Source organism: Homalodisca vitripennis, chromosome 1 (genome assembly GCF_021130785.1).
Source record: "Homalodisca vitripennis isolate AUS2020 chromosome 1, UT_GWSS_2.1, whole genome shotgun sequence".
Classification (NCBI taxonomy): Eukaryota; Metazoa; Arthropoda; class Insecta; order Hemiptera; family Cicadellidae; genus Homalodisca; species Homalodisca vitripennis.
The window spans coordinates 76,467,432-76,485,531 of record NC_060207.1 but is presented as its reverse complement, the minus strand read 5'-3'; the positions used below and the strand labels follow the sequence as shown (position 1 = coordinate 76,485,531).

Genomic DNA, 18,100 nt, shown 5'->3' with positions numbered 1-18,100 from the left:
TGTATATATAGCATTGTTTTAAGCCTATATGCAAAATATGATGAAATTATGAAACTTTATTGCAATATTCGTTGTGCACCATCTCACATTTTATCAAGTGTCTTTGGAGGTACAAAGAAGATTCAATAATAATATAATTAAATAAATAAACATTAATGTAGTATAAGGTTTATAAAATGTCTCTGCTTTTTCAGATCTCTTCGGATATAAACCTAATATAATTAATTGAATAAAAATTATTACAGTATACGTTCTATATAACTTCAATGTTTTTCGGATATGTTTGGATATAAAACAACTCATTAATTCGTAATAGATAATAGAAACAAAACCGTTCGCTGATCAGCCGCATGTTTGGCTCTGCCCCGTCAACACTTTGCTTGCCCACCGAGGTTTCTGATCAGCTCGTGTAAGTTTCCCACGAGGAACTCATCTCTTTATTCTACCAAATACTTCTTTGTGGATTTCGCAAATGTGAAATGGTGTGATGTTTAGAGATAACTCATTCAAGGAATACCGCTAAGGATCAATAATAATTATTACCTGTTTAATGCAATTTTCTGTTTCATTTGCGATAAACTTTCTATCTTCCAGAGGAACTAGATGAATATTTTTCCGTTCTTATCGAGCACTCGCATTGCTAAATTACTTTATTTACTAATATAAAAAATAACAGTAGTATCAGCATTTATAACTATCAAAATTGTTTTTATCTTGAATAATAATTTGCAAGAAACGGAGCACCGAACTTTATCAAACTGTATAAATCCAATTGAAATCAGAATTTCAGCAACGATAACGGTAGCGTCTCAGAAAGTGATATTCAAAATAGCCAGTTCAAATCTCAATACCTGACATTTATTTTTATCGTCAAAAAGGTTGTTTTAATTTATTGTTACTTTTATCCGCATATTATTCAATTTATTTATTGTTACTGATATTATTTAGTTTTTAATTTATTTCAAGGAGATGTTTTTAATTAAAAATACTAAGACTAGTAAACCCTGCATTATTACAGATTTCTTTATGGATTTTAAAATCTTGTGAAATATCTTGGCGGTGTTTAGGGAAGGATTGTAGAGCGTCAGTTAAAACGGACTAAACAGTGACGACTGCGACTTTGTGCAATGTGAAACAGTGGAGAACATGCAATTACCACGCACTCCCTATTGTCGCAATTCGCTAAGTCTGCGACTTCCGCATCATTCACGCTGTCACATACACGTAGAACACTATTGCTCACACCACCTCGATCCGCCAAACTGCTTGTGTCCGAAATTCCAGCCTGTTCCATACTCTCTCCGGGACCGACACGGACAGTTACAATATCTTCAACTATATCTGAAGACACAGCAATGGAGAACTCTAGACACAATTTTGATATTCAGAAATTTATTGTCACGTAACATTACATAATTGTAGTAGATAAGATCTACAATGAACAGGTGACTCGTCAATATATTTAAAAATATACTTATCCTAACAAATTTTTATAAACATAATTAATAATTCATTGATAAATAATCGATATCAATCACACAAACAGTGATCCAGTATGTATGTATGGATATATTTTACAGGTTATAATTTTATTCAAATTAAAATTGAATAAAGCTAGATACAGCTACTCTAAACCTAAAATAACATAATTTACAAAACATAAAACACATTTAAAAATAATTAGTGATAAAATAAATACAGTGGAAATGATGTACACATTAAAAAGTTTGAAATAGTTAGAGGGTTGCATCATTTAGAAAATAATTTTTTGAATAATATTCGTTCTCTATTAAGATATTTTTTTATTTTATAGAGAACATTTCTGGAGGCAAATATAATAGAGGTATTGGAATTCTATTGTAAAATTTTAGTCCTTTGTAATAAGGTTACATTTAAATAATTTAGTTATGTGGATTGGGTATGTAAGTCTGTCTCTCTGTCTTGTATTACTGTAATCATGATCTTTTGTGATGATATTATTAGGAAAGTGTTTATGGGTATACATAAAGACATCATAAATATAAAGTGATGGAACAGTCAATAAATTTAGCTGTTTAAATATATACCTACAGGATGATCTAAAATGTAATTTTGTTATAATTATCAAAGCTCTTTTTGCAATTTAAAAATAGAAATTGCTTTGGAGGAAGAACCCCATGCCAATATGCCGTATTTCATGTGAGGAAAGTGTTAACCATAATATACACTGTCATCATCACTTGAAAACTGACAATATTAGGTAAAACGTTAAAGGCAAAACGCGCAGAACTCAGCTTACTTTCTAATTTTTCAATATAATGTTTCCAATTAATGTTTTCGTCAATGTATAATCCTAAAAATTTTACTGTATTAGAATCACCTACCGATTCATCATTAAAATTCACGGTCTGAATAATAGATTTATTTTGGTGTCTTTTAAAATGAACAATTTATGACTTTTTTCTGTTTAAAAACAAACCATTTATGTTGAACCAATTATTTAATTTTAAGATAAGTGAAGAGATTTCACAACGCAAACTTACAGTGGTTAGGTCTTTTACTCGTACTATTGTTGTTTTATCGTCAGCATACAATATTAAACCTTCCTCTGTTACTCCCTGAAGGTCATTTATATAAATTATGTTTGGCCTAAAATGAATCCCTGAGGCACCTCCTTACTTACTTACAGACTTCCATTCAGATTCACATTCTATACTTGCAATTTTAATACAAGTTTTTTGTTTCCTAGATTTGAAATAAAACTTAAACCAATTTAATTCTTTCACACAGTAAAATTCAACGTTTTTATTAAGGAAGGTAGGAACATCATTCCTTCATGTGAAATTTGTACTTTTAAATTTAACTATGGCTTTTGATACATCTTTGTTTTTCTGACCTCTTTGCTCGGGAAGTCATGGTTAATGAGTGCAAAATATAATTTGTCTCGAAGGAATTATTATTTCTCGAGAAAAGCTCAAACGTTGTCATAAAACATCCAAAAATCAAAATGAGAAATTTAAAAACTAACTACCGAAGGGACTATATGAAAGTCATACAAGCTACTAAATTTTATTATATTAATCAAGCCTTGAGTAACTGTTAAATATTTTTTAAACTTCATGTGAAATTATTAAATAGTATAATAATAACTCGAGAAACAAATATATAAAACAATTTCAATCGGCATTCACAATTGAGGACACTATTTTTGAAAACCAAATAATAATGGCTGAAATTGAATTTAATATATACTTTTCTTCTGTGGCTGCATTAGGCTCGTCGTTCGAAGGAACCAAATCTTTTTGGAGGGATGTTGGATAACCTCTTGCGTCCGTGGCATTAATCTCTGTGGGAGAGGAGAAGGTCGTACGAGTTATTCAGAGACTAAATACGAAACCAATTTGTCATTTGAAGCAGCGACTTTTCAATCCCTTTTGAAAATAGCCAGTAACCCCAATTTTCAAAAATGGGAATAGCCTAACAAGCAGTTATCATTCAATCCTAATTCTTCCAGTGTTAAGTAAACATTTTTTAAAATGTTTTTTTATAAAGACTTGTAATATTTCTGAAAAATAAAAGAATTCCGAATCCCGAACAATTTTGACTCAGGAAAAACAAAATCACAACCAACGTGATGAACGTTCTTTTGGAAAATGTTGTCGATGGATTAGAAGGGAAAGTAAATGTGCTTAGCATAGTTCTTGACCTTTCTAAAGCATTTGACTGTGTGTATTATGAAACATTAATCTACCAATTAGAAAAATGTGGTATCCGTGGTCTCCCAAATTTATGGCTCATTTGTTATCTTAAAGATCGTGATCAATGTGTGGATATTTTGAAAGTTGTTTTAGACAAAATTAAAATTGTTTAGGTTGTCATTTAGAATTCTATCCTTAGATCTCTTCTTTTCTTATTTATGTATGTAGACTATTCAGTTATTTACCATATAAAACTCATTAAATGTGCGTATGACACGACTTTCTGTTTTAAAAGCAAGTCAACACAAGATCTTGAAAATTTCATCTTACTTGGAATTTAATTATGTATCTAGTATATTGGTGAATTAAATCTGGAAACAAATCAGTGGAAATCAAATGTTATTTATTTCTACCTTCGACCACATGATGTTATACTGCGGCCTGCTGTATTTGCGGATGATGTTTTACTACAAGAAACAGACTCCAGAAAGTTTCTTGTGATGTTTTATGATAAAAGACTAAACTGGAATGATGATATTGATAATGTTTTTGCTAGAGTTACCTCCGGCATATATAGACTGCGTCGCCTAGCAAAATGTAGTTCCCCAAAAATTTAAAAATTGCCTAGTATGGTCTAATGCAGCTACAAGTGGAGTATGGAGTGAGACTTTGGGGAAGTTGTGGCAAAAGCAAACTGGAGCGTGTTTTCAGGCTTCAGGGAAAATCTGTAAGAATCATTGGCGATTTAAACTATAGAGGTTCGTGCAGTGAAACTTTCAGGGTGCTGGGGGTGCTGAATTTGCCCTTTATCTATATTTTAGGTGTCCTTATACTGCAGATCAAGACGTAATTTGGTTCGCGTCAGGGATGTTCATCATGAAACAAAAGATAGAGACAACTTTCGAACTCGGCATCGCAGACTGTCATCATCAAACATCTGCACCAAGAAATTGGCATCAGACTAATTAACAGACTCCCTGAAATTTTAACGAATTTCAACATTCAAAATCTGTTTAAAATGCTAGAAACTATTTTCTATTATTATTGCTAGATTGGTCATGCAGCCGATCCTTCAAAATTAGACTTTAATACATATAAAACATTGAAAACACCATTAAATCCAAACATATGCTGATCATTTAAATAATACTGATCGTAAATAACGTTCACGAATATTAAAAACAATCTCGAAAATTTACATTTATATGAGGAAGTTACTTAAGTTAAACTTTAAAACATTTTGTCATACTATTAAGTGAAAAATATTGTTAACAACAAATTTACTATTTCATAAACTTTTAAACAGTACAAATTAATCATGCATAAATTACCATAAATTGAGTCACAAAGGCCTTAAAGTTAATGACTTGATTATCATCGTCTATTACAGCTTCGTGTGATCTTTGATTGTTTGATATATCTATTTTTCTTCAAATGGTCAATTTGGAATACCGTTTAGCAACATTCAAAATTAGGCGAACATAATGTAAATAAGATTTTATAATATTCGGTTATGCATATGGTTATCGGTTACGTTTTCTCGTTGGTACTTTTGCGGGTAATTTCAAATTTTTGTAAAGCAATTTCACCAATGGCAACACTGATTGTCCTGCTTTATAGCTGTCTGTCGTACGCTTGTCTGGTTGGCGATGGTGTATTTTAGGGGTATAAAATATTATTGTGTTAGCTGTTAGTGTTATCTGTTATAGACGTCAAAACTTTAAAGTGATTGTAATTCAAGGAATTGAATGTATTTTACAATAGAATTATTTTGGGTGGTTTAAGATTTTCATAAAATTAGGTCTTGATTCCCAACTGCCTTGTGATGGAATTCGAAGCTTTTTGCTTATACCCATCAAGGTAATCTAAGTAATTTACTGTAATGTTTACATTTCCCTTTTTGTGAACTGCGCCTAAATTGGTTGTGGGTAAAACCATTGATAAGCATTTAACTTTTTAAAGTAATGTGCATCAACTTGAAAACAATCATTCCAATATTGATGTTTTTGGTATGAATTTTAGTCCTTGGTAAAGGAAAATTTGGTAGACTAAGAGTTTTTTTAGGTCTATTTTTTCATGGTTTTAAAAGGTGAAACAATGATTTAAATATATGGTTAGAATAACTCTGCAACAGTTTTAAAACAATTCTAAGGTAGGCTAATTTAAAGAAGGCTGTCTTATTATTAAAGCTGCAGTATAATAAGGCCACCACCACAATTGAATCATCAATATTTATGATTATCTAAACCAGGGGTGCCCAACCGTTTTTACTCAAGGGCCACATTGTAAACCCTTTATGGACAGGCGGGCCACAACATCCCAGGGGATTTGGAACCCCAAACAAAACGTATTGCCCGGGGTTTGTTCCAGAAATCTTGTGCAAAATATGAGTTTTAAGGTTATTTGGCCCTTGTTTCCTGATTATTGTAATTTCTTATTATTTATTAGTTGTTAGGTAAAGGTTTATAATATATTATGTTTTTAGGTTCTTTTAGTAGAAATAAATATAAACCCAGACTTTTGGATGTTTGCTCTAATTCTGAGGGAACAATAAAAAAGTCACCAATAAATTGAATACATTGATTTAAATTAATCCTACTAGGATACTAGGACATACAAATTACGTGGCGAGTGGTGACCTTGAGTTGGGTAGGGGTTACGTCGCCGCACCGCGCGCTGTGCCGTGCTTTACGCGCGCGCTCTATTCGCCAGCCGGCAGCCACCACCATAGTCAGTGAAGCCGGCAGCCACCACCATAGTCAGTGAAATCTGTCTGCAACTACTTTACTTCTTTCAACACTCATACTCCAACAAATGAATACGGCTCGTTCTACGTGAAATCGGCTGGACTGCTTGGTTCTCAAAATTTGTATTTATTTAATATTTCAAATGCTTGTAAACAAATTTGGTTGTTTTGGCAACAAGGCGGGCCACATAAAACTGACTCGCGGGCCGGATCCGGCCCGCGGGCCGTAGGTTGGGCAGCCCTGATCTAAACTATCAAAACCCAAATGTTGCAATGAATTAGGTTACTGATGTTACAGTAGGCTCTTGTCTTTGTTAAGCTGTTTTTATATCTAAAAATGAAAAAAACTTGATGATAAATGAAAAACTTCCCAAGCTATATAGATTTATTAAATGTAACAAGAAAAGCAGTGTAACTTTTAGTTATGTTTTACTCATGTTGTTTATTTCCTATACAGGCTTGATGAGGCTGTTCCTAGTAGTTATATTCGAACAGCCTATTTTACATACTTCCAGTCTATTATCAGTTATGGTTTGATTCTATGGGTTAATTGCACTAGGGCATAAGAAATTTTGAAAAAAAAGGAATAAACAAGAGCAGAGCCCTGAGTTCACTGTAGACCTCTTTTTGTAGATAAAAATATTTCGACAGCAACAAATTTTTGATCTAGTTGTTTACATAATAAAAAATACAAATATGTTAACATTTATTTCAGATAAACATAATTACAACACATGACATCGCTTTTAAGACATTCATCTGTTTCTTTCGACCATCAGATTTGATATTGCCATTTACGTGATATGTTTATCAACAATAATTGCTCCAGACATCGTGGCCTAGCCATCTTGATAATATGTATTAAAATATATTGTAAATAGTATTTATTGAAATGCTTTTACTTCAACCTATTTTATTTGTTTTAAGCCACCATGTGATTGAAATTATTTGAATATTGTTTTTCATTGATTTTATTCAATTTTAAACTGTTATTATTCTTATTTAATTTAGGACTGTTATAAGAAATAGATTGAATTGATAAGATTGATCAATATTTATGATCATATCCTTAACCCATGGAGACTGAGATTTTGTAGTTTATAAAATGTTTAATAGTTTTTTTTCAGTTATGGTGGTATAACTTAACCTGTAAAAAGTTTTTGTTGTGGAATCCATGTGTTTTATATATTTACAAATATATTTTTACTATTTACTCTCGTTCTGCATTTATTTATTTACAGCGAAGCACAATTTTTACAATGTTTACATGCTTACTTTCAGTATTTATTTACTGTATGATACATTTCAAAACAGTTCTCCAAATGGAAAGGAACTTTACACTTTTTACATTGGTAAGTTGTTTCTGATCGCCTTCCGTGATCATAACATACTTTACATCTTTTGGATGGTCTAGCTTTGCTTGTTAGAGGAATCTTTTTAATTAAATGTCCCCATTGTTTACTTTGTACTCTCATCGGTTGGTCTAGTGAAGGCCTCCCTCCTGTAGGCCTATCAGGAAACTGAACTGTTGATAGTATCTGGTCAAGAATGTTAAGCCTAAATTCTGAAAGATGATTTTTCTTTTTAGTGATCAAGTTGTGAACAATACTGGCACTATACAATGCAATACCAAAAAGGTAAAAAAATATTTTTGTCCGTTATTGCCTGTATTGTATTGTATTTTTGCCCGTTATTGTCACTGATTTCATCATTATCGTCATTGATATTCACAGTGTCGTCATCTAAATCACCACTATCACTATCACTTTCATTCAGTACATTATCCACATAAGCAGATAACTCCGACGAACGGAGAAACACTTAATCGTGAGACGCCATGTTGCTCGACTGGTCGCTGTTTGTTTGTAAACAGTTACGGTATTTAGTGTTTACGTCCAGTTTTTGCATTCAGTTTCTTGTATTCGGATGTTATATACCGAATAATACGATTCAACTATCGATAGCTCGTTGGTGAACGGAATAACCATAAAAATAACCAAACATTATATCGATTGAACAAACCCCAAAATTCATGACGGACACTGTCTGTCACCAGCTTTTACGCGTTGTATACATGATGACGGGTAATATACGTCATACGTCGCCAATGAGTTAAATAATTAATTCATTTGTAAAATTCATAAATTAATTTATTTTAACATGTTGGTGACATGAGATGAATTTCAAAGGTGTTTACACCTATCTAGAACTATTTTAAAATTGTATTTAATCTTTGTGGATTTTTGTTACAGATAAAGCAGATAATTGTATATTCCTGAACCAATGCAGAAGTATGAAGAGACCTAGAAACAGAAGACATAAATTTATTGAATGCTCTTGGTTTCAATTATTCACAAAAGTGAATCAGAGACACTCCTGACAGTATGAGATGGCCAATAGCTAAAAGTTAAATTTACTTTAGAAATATTAATATATTATACTAGTGTTATCATCTGAAATGGTAACGATCTGCAACAACCATCCATTAATTTGGAGATCATTGTGTTGTATAGTGTTAATAATAAAAACCATACAATGCTTAGAAGACCCAACGAGTACACAAAAGTCTATGACAAAAGAAGAAAAGAACGATTTAAAGTAAGTGTTTATTAATTATATTTACACATATATTAACCCTGTTAGGACTGTAATCAAGCCTTTTTTTATGTCACTAGAATTTTGAGTGTAAGTGAAAAATGAAAATTCAAGGCTTAAAAAGAAACTATAACTGGAGTTAAATAAAAGGTATATCGTTATAATTTATTGTTACGAAAATGTTTTTAATGTCTATTGACATTTTAGTTTTAGATAAATAATATGGAAATTTTTAATTTGGCTTAAATGTATAAAACATTTATAAAAAGATAAAAAATAAATTTATATTTAATTTCCAAGTTCCAAGTTTGCTTCTTTATAATTTTAAAACCAAAAACATTTTTGGTATTGGAAGATATGTATATATATATAGGGTCAATCCATTTCAAATCACCCAATAAAAATAAAATTTGGTTGCTCAACATTTTTAATTTGCCTAATTTTTTTATTATGAGTTTCCTATGGGTAGACAATCACAAAACACTATTTGAAAAAATTTTACAAGCCATAGTTTTTTTCCTGGTGGCCATTTTAAAATGGCGGTTTTGCAGATTTTAGTAAAATATGCGGTTCGCGAAAAGTTTAATTGCCAAGCTATTTTTAAAGATATCAGAATAATCCAAAAACCAGTGTGTTCAGCATAAAATGAACTTCAATTTGACATTATAATAATGTTTCTTTTGTGCAAGAAAGTCAGTCAAAGTTGTTCTGCAAAATCTCGGAAGAAAATCATCAATTGTTACTTTTTTAAGACCATAAAAGTTTAAGAAGGAAAAGAGACTCACTACTAATATTTTATTTCTTTGTTGAAAACTAATATAACTACCTACTGAAAAAGTTTTAAGCCCTGAGAATGCTCTCCTTTTTTTTCTAGAGCTTTTCAAAAATGGACGAAAGCCTAATAATGTCAATTTTCTAGGGTTAATAACTAAAAAGGGACTGAATGAAAATAAATGAAAATTTTTACAGAATGTTTCTTTATAGAAATAGGAATATCTCATAAAAAAATTATGGACTGAGACTTAACTACATTTAGACTTAACATACAGCATTTGAATTTCAGTTAAAAGCGCTACCCTTTTTCTCGCTTGTGCGGTACCAAGTTAGCAAACAAGGGCTTGTTTAAATCATTATGTTAACAGTAAACTTATATTTAATGCTCAAAAAATTATATTCCTTATTTAAAACCTACTTAGGATTTACAATAAAAAATTATTTAAAACCAGAAAATAATGGTATAAATAAACAATACTCATAACCACAAAATACCACTTGCGCACTTTAGGAAAAATAATTTGCTTAGATCTATTATACTGTCAAAATGTATATGCATTTCAATTTATGTTCTAAAATATAATATTATTAAATACATTTTTATAAAATACATGATGTAAAAATATATGTTAGTACCTGAGGAATTATTTTAAAATAGTAACTCATAATCCACAGTGAGAACAATAGGTAAGAATTACATAATTCTTCAACTTAACTTACCGATACAATTTTTTGTACTACACTTGCATACTGTATCCACATAATATTGTTCTTCTGTGCATTTAGATTTTAAAAATTGTTTTCAATTACTTATTGGCTGCAATTTTCATCAGCGAATTAAATAAAAGATGATAATTCATTTACAGTTTCTCATTTATTCCCACAACATTTTTTCCTATAAATGTGGTTGTATTTGTCTAAATACTTATCTTTGTGGTAGTGGCAAATATTAGTAATTTCTTTCAAAATTCTTAATTTTAGCAAACATTGTTCTTCAGCTGACAGGTCACTCACCTTTTACTATTACTATTTTAAAATATTCCTCAGGTACTAACATATATTTTTACATAATGTATTTTATAAAAATGTATTTAATAATATTATATTTAGAACATAAATTGAAATGCATATACATTTTGACAGTACAATAGATCTAAGCAAATTATTTTTCCTAAAGTGCGCAAGTGGTATTTTGTGGTTATGAGTATTGTTTATTTATACCATTATTTTCTGGTTTTAAACAATTTTTTTATTGTAAATCCTAAGTAGGTTTAAATAAGGAATATAATTTTTTGAGCATTAAATATAAGTTTACTGTTAACATAATGATTTAAACAAGCCCTTGTTTGCTAACTTGGTACCCCGCACAAGCGAGAAAAAAGGGTAGCGCTTTTAACTGAAATTCAATGCTGTATATCTCTAAATGTAGTTAAGTCTCAGTCATAATTTTTTTATGAGATATTCCTATTTCTATAAAGAACATTCTGTAAAATTTTCATTTATTTTCATTCAGTCCCTTTTTAGTTATTAACCCTAGAAAATTGACATTAATTAGGCTTTCGGCCATTTTTGAAAAGCTCTAGAAAAAAAAAGGAGAGCATTCTCAGGGCTAAAACTTTTTCAGTAGGTAGTTATATTAGTTTTCAACAAAGAAATAAAATATTAGTAGTGAGTCTCTTTTCCTTCTTAAACTTTTAATGGTCTTAAAAAAGTAATAATTGATGATTTTATTCCGAGATTTTGCAGAACAACTTTGACTGACTTTCTTGCACAAAAGAAACATTATTATAATGTCAAATTGAAGTTCATTTTATGCTGAACACACTGGTTTTGGATTATTCTGATATCTTTAAAAATAGCTTGGCAATTAAACTTTTCGCGAACCGCGTATTTTACTAAAATCTGCAAAAACCGCCATTTTAAAATGGCCGCCAGGAAAAAACTATGGCTTGTAAAATTTTTTCAAATAGTGTTTTGTGATTGTCTACCCATAGGGAACTCATAATAAAAAAATTAGGCAAATTAAAAATGTTGAGCAACATGACCTGGGTGATTTGAAATGGATTGACCCTATATATTTTTTGTTTTTTTAAAGTATTCTTAAAGAACAGTAAGTATACCGGATTATATTTAAATTGGGTAAACGTTAAAATATTATAAGAGAAATACATTGTTATGTATTTTGTAACTGCATCTATATCAAACATAATGTAACCATTGTAGCCATAATGGTTACCAGTGGTTTGTTTCCATTTCATGATTGCCTGTGTGCGTTGATTTCAGTATTTTCTTGTTGTCACTGATCCATCAGAAATATTCATGATTAATTTTGAAATGAAAGAAATAGATTTCGAGGTCTAGGTTACTAAAGTTACATATCATTTGAAAGTATTTTATCTAAGATTAATTGGGATTACCTATGTACTTAGAATTATTTACTCAAAGTAAAACCTCTGTATTGTATTATTAATAAGTAAATGATTACTCACCTTAACAAGCCTTATTTGTGAGTGATTGAGAATATAACATAGTCTTCTGACATGCACTAATGGCTGAAGATAATTGAACTCTTTCAGTGCCAATATCCGAGTAACCGGACGTTTTAAAAATGTGCATAAAGTGCCAGCAATCTGATGTTTTAAAAACATGCATAAATTACGTCGGTCTCCTGGACTTAAAATATATATATATATATATATATATATATATATATATATATAAAATACATTATTTAAAAATTACAGTCAAGTTTACAATCAAGTTGGCCAATCGTCAATGACATCGTAGACGATATGCATTGTTTTCATAGTTGACAGTCAGCTGTTTTGGTGTGTGCTCTGTTAGAGTGTTTTGGTGTGTGCTCTGGTAGAATGTTTTGATTATACTTTTGTTTATTATAATATAACCAAATCGTGTGTGTGCGTGTGTGTGTGTGTGTGTGTGTGTGTGTAATTTAGGCGTGTAGTGAAGTACTGTATTATGAATTGTTAAAGGTCCCACTGAGTGAAAATACTTTTAGAAGGGTAGTGGATGAAGAGTACCTAAATGACAACTTTGTAACTGATATTTCTTTTATCATGTAAATATTCAAAACCACGTTTGGCCTGTTATTTTTTGTTATGTCCTTGTTATATATTATTATTATGGCTATCACAAGAAAAGTAGTAAAATTAGTAAAGGACATTTGCTAATCAAGATATGCATTTTAGTTTCTCATAAAAAAGTGAGCATCGTTAAACATGTGATAAGATTTTAATTTTAGGTGATAATATGATACAAATTAATGGATATGTTTAAAATACAGTGTTCTTTTAGTGTGCATGACTTTATTGAGTGTGAGAATTTTTTTGAGTGCCGAATCTGCAAATAATAATAATGAATTAAAAACAAGTTAAGATTGTTATTATCTTTTATTTTTCTTATAGTATAAGAAGTTTTAAAGTATATTTAGTGTTAATATACACATTGTTTTACAAAACCAAAAAGAAATTATAAAAATTGGTTAATCAATAACAAAGTTATGACGTTTTATAATAACCGTTTGCAGATTGCTAAAAATGGCATGGTACTTTTGGATAACACCTGTAAAAGTACTCTTGGCATTATTGACTAACATTCCAAAAAAATATTTGTCACTGAAAGAGTTATCTAAATTGTTCCACAAACACATTAGGTGAGTAATTATTCATTAAATTAAATCAGGGGAATTTGTCTTATGCCAATACAATTATATCAAAATCCAAATGCTTCAGGTTTCTTATTAAACTCTTCTTCTTAGTTTTCCAGTTTTTATTGAATTAAATAATGACACTTTCATTGAATGATCTTTAGTACAGCACACAGCCAATAGAACTCAAACAATGAAGTGTCAAAAAGAGTCCCGAGAAGTATGCACTTAATACTTGAAAATAACGAGCTGAGTGTGACAATGAGTCACACAGTCCAAGCTCATGTCATTTTTATGCTCTGCAAACATTGTTTGTGATCCCAGTAGATCTAATTATCGGATCACATACTCCAAAAAGTGACTTAACAGACAGATATCTCATGCAAAGGTATTACCAGAATTTTTTATATATATTTTCTCTTGATAATCAGATTTATGCAGAACTCAATAGATGTAAAATGTGCAAGTAATGAGTATCCATCAATGTAAGTAGCTTATAATTTTGTGGTAGAGAGGAACTTTTTATCCTAACTTTGCCTATCAGTAATGTATTTTTTGTTTAAAAAAAGTCCTTTCTTTTTAATTTTATATTCTGTAATGTTTAAATTCAATTTTTTGTATTCTTGAGACGCGTTTTGAGTACTTGGGGGTTCTTAAAACAAAGAAACTTATAAAAATGAATAATCTATTTTATGATTATCTGCCATCCAAATGAAATGTAAAGGCCTGTGAAGCCTTTTTTGTGCTCGATAAACCAAAACTCATACCTAGATCTTATCTTACTTCAAAATAGTTCCTGAATTTGTTTAGCATTTGAGAATGCTGTTGCCAAACTAAAATCTCCATATCTAGGATAATAAACATTGTAACATGAATTAAATCTTTAAAAAAACTATGTTCTCTTCGTTTATTTTCTTTGTTCTGAAATAATTTTTCATTGATTATTCATAAATACAGTTGTTGGTACTTTGTAGATTCTGTACATGGTAAGAAACTAGTTCTGAGAAAGAAAGTACAAACTAAATATTTGATTTTTAATTGAAATTAACAATAATTATCAACTCAAAATCTATCATCTATTAGGTTGAACTTATGTTGTCTCATCATAACTTTATTACTTAATTATTACTTACATTGGGCACTAAAAAGTTCCTGCCAAGAGTTTTACTTGTTTTGTATTTCCCATTTTAACATTATTGTAGTCATTTACAAATAATATGAACTTAATTCAATTTAATGACACAAACACTATGTTCCAGGGAAGAAGCAAGAGATATGTTCTATCATGCGTACAGAGCTTACATGGTAAGTAAGTGATTTTATGAAGCATTGGATTGGTACCATTGCCTAGAGTATAGCAAATACAGTATTAGCCATAATAAACATTACTGAAACTGAATCAGCTGTAGTTGCCTTCTCGATCAGTTGATTTATTTGTCGATTGTTGCCACGGCTTTGTGTTCATTACTTCTTTCTTATTTGAGGTTAGTTTTTGCTAACATGGTACTAACAACAGTAGAGAAAGTTTTTATCGTAGAGCATTATTTTTGCTCATATGGAATTGGACGTGCGGGTGGGCCAAACTTGTCATACACTGCATTATGTTTTCAGGAACATTTCCACAAAAACCCGCCTAGTAATGTTGTGATTCTTAGTGTTGATGAAAAATTTTGAAGAACAGGTAGATTTTTGACATAGCGAAAGGGCTTTTCAGGTTGTCCAACTACTGTATGCACAAATCCACAGAAGAGTGTTGCAGCAATTGTTACAGTCACCGAAAAGAAACCTAATGCGAGCTCTTAAACTGAATATTAGCAACATGTGAATGTGCGAAGAATGTTCAAAAACATTGGTGGTTTTCCCTACAGGATACAAACTGGACAACTGTAGAAAAAAAACTAGCCAGAGTTCAGTACTGTGCTTCAATGTTAGCAATATGCTATGAGGAACCTGAGTTTCTGAGTGATGTATGGTTTACAGATTAATGTCATGTGCACCTTAATGGTTTCATAAATAAGCAGACAACACGTTTCCTTGGATTTGAACATCCTGACATTGTTGTACAGAGGCCACAGCATAGTAAGCGTGTAACGATTTGGTGCGCTATGTCTTGGAGAGGTATAGTGGGACCATACTTTTTTCAAGGCAACAATGGAGAGACTTACTGTAAATCAGTATCGATAAAGGGCCAGTCTTGATGGTTTTGTGAGAGACCTCAGGAGATTTTGTCGTGCACGAAACCTGCCGTTAAATTCACAGTGGTTCCAGCAAGATGGCACAACCAGGCACACTGACGTTAACCACATTGCTTTCCTCCAACAAACCTTTTGCAACCGTCTCATTTCCCTTAGAACAAACTTTCCTTACCTAGCCCACTCCCCCGATCTTACAACACCAAATGTCTACTTCTGGGGAATGTTGAAAAAAAAAAAAAATTTTCCGCGAGGACCCACCATCTACCACCGTTGAACTCAAAGAAAAATATAATAGCCATGTGTATTAGGAGAATGGAACAACCCCTATTCATAAAAATTATGCAAAACCTACAAGAACGGTACGAGTGTTGCCTCAAACTGAAGGGGGCTCATATTGAACATGTTAATACCCTAGTTTAACCGATTTTGCTTCCTTTGAAACTTGTATTTATTGGTAAAATCTATATGTGATGGTCAAATTCAAATTCTTTATTGTCACAGTTTACATAACATACATTCTTTAAATCCAGGTGACATTGTCAAGATATAAAATAGAACTAAATATTATATCAGTTATGAAACATCATCAAAGACAAAAATTTAAATTAATTAAGTTTGTTATATAATTAAATATGTACAATGTTATTATAACTATAAAAGTAAGAAAAATAAAATAAAATGTTTAAATTTATGTATTTATTTATATTCATAATGTTATTAAATTATTGTATCACATAGATACTCTTCAATAGAGTAATATTTTTTTTCTTTTAACATATCTAAAACTTTATTTTAAATTCATTGTCTTTTTGTATTGGTTTAAATATAATTGGCAACTTATTGTATAATTTTTTTCCAAAATATTGTGATGAACACTCAAACAAAGTCTATGAATTGGATAGTGCAACAGATCTCTATTTCTTATATGGTAATTATGGTTGTGATTTGCAAAAAAGAGCTAAAAATTCTGCCTTACAAACAATAAGCATCTCAGCACATAAACCGATGGACAGGTTAACAGATTTAAGTCTTTAAATATTCCTTTGCATGACGTTCTTCTTTTGGAAAATGTCATAATCCTTAAATATTTCTTTTGGATTTTGAAAATGTCTACCAGCCCACCAGAACTTCCCCAAACCTCAATACCGTATTGCATGACTGAAGTTCATTGAAGGTTATTGCATTGCATTATTGAAGGTTATTGCATGATAAATCATGTTTTGTTTTTAAGTCAACAACATTTCTTAAGATTGACATCTGGAAACAAGCAGAGTTAAGGTTTCTTCCCAAAATTTGAAAATATTCAGTCCATTTTAGATTTGAGTCTATGTGGATTCCTAAAAAACTTGCTGATTTCAAAACTTAAATGCGTTGACTCTCTAACTTGATGTTAAATTCAAGATGGTTCTGGCTTTGAACATTTTAAAAATGACTAATTGAGTTTTAGTAGAATTCAATTTTAAACCATTTGCTGTAAACCATCTTGACAATTCAAAAAGAGAGTCTTGAATCAACCTATGAAGGCCAATTAGGAGTGGATTTGAGAATTATTGTTGTTGTGTCATCTGCATATAATATTAAACTTGAATTTGTATTTGCTGGAAGATAATTAACATATATTAAAAATAGTACAGGGCCCAAAATTGATCCTTGTGGAACCCCACAATTAAATAATTTTCATTCTGACTTAAGTAATGTATTATTTTTTTATACAACCATGCGGCAGAATCGAGATGAAAGGTAAGAGTGTATCCAGCGCCAACTAGAGAAAGAAAAATTATAATAGAGAATTTTATCCAAGAGAATTTTATGTACCACACAGTCAAAGGCCCTGGACAAGTCACAAAACACAGCAGCTGTGTTCCGCGACGTATCCAAGCCCTTCGCCACTCAATACACAAAATCTGCAATAGCCTGAACTGTGTTTCGTCCAGCTCTAAAACTATATTGCTTTTTCTGCAAACAAATTATTGTTTTCAAAATGAGATATTATTTGATCTGTCACTATTTCTTCAAACACTTTGGAAAAAGAAGGCAAATTGATATTGGCCTATAGTTCTCTGGATTGTGCTTACTTCCTTTCTTGAAAATTGGCTTTATTTCTGCATATTTAAGTTGGTAAGGAACATAACCTGTCTCAAATTATCTATTAATTATGATACAAAGGGGTGAAGCAATGAAATCCACAGCTTGCTTCATCAAATCCACAGGAATTTCATCCCAACCTGATGACTTTTTGTTTTTCAATTTTTTAATTAGTTGTATTATATACTGTGTGGACTGAAACAGATTTAATGTTAAATTGGACAGGGTTTAAAGTTTGTAAATTAGACAAATACTTAAGTGATTGGTTTACATCTGGGTTCAGATCAATCTCTCTAGAAATGTTGACGAACTTGTTATTAAAATATTCAGAAATTTTCTGTCCATCAGATATTATGTCATT

General features: G+C 30.9%; 1 protein-coding gene across 1 annotated transcript in view; it reads left to right on the top strand.

The window, feature by feature from the left end:
* The first annotated feature begins 5,292 nt into the window (after positions 1–5,292).
* Positions 5,293–18,100, top strand: part of LOC124365015 (ER degradation-enhancing alpha-mannosidase-like protein 3) — a 92,061-nt gene continuing 79,253 nt past the window's right edge. The window contains exons 1-3 of the mRNA XM_046820899.1: positions 5,293–5,537; positions 8,676–9,021; positions 14,719–14,764. Of these exons, the coding sequence (XP_046676855.1) occupies positions 8,882–9,021; positions 14,719–14,764 (186 nt within the window). The 5' untranslated portion in view covers positions 5,293–5,537; positions 8,676–8,881. The remainder of the gene's footprint in view (positions 5,538–8,675; positions 9,022–14,718; positions 14,765–18,100) is intronic.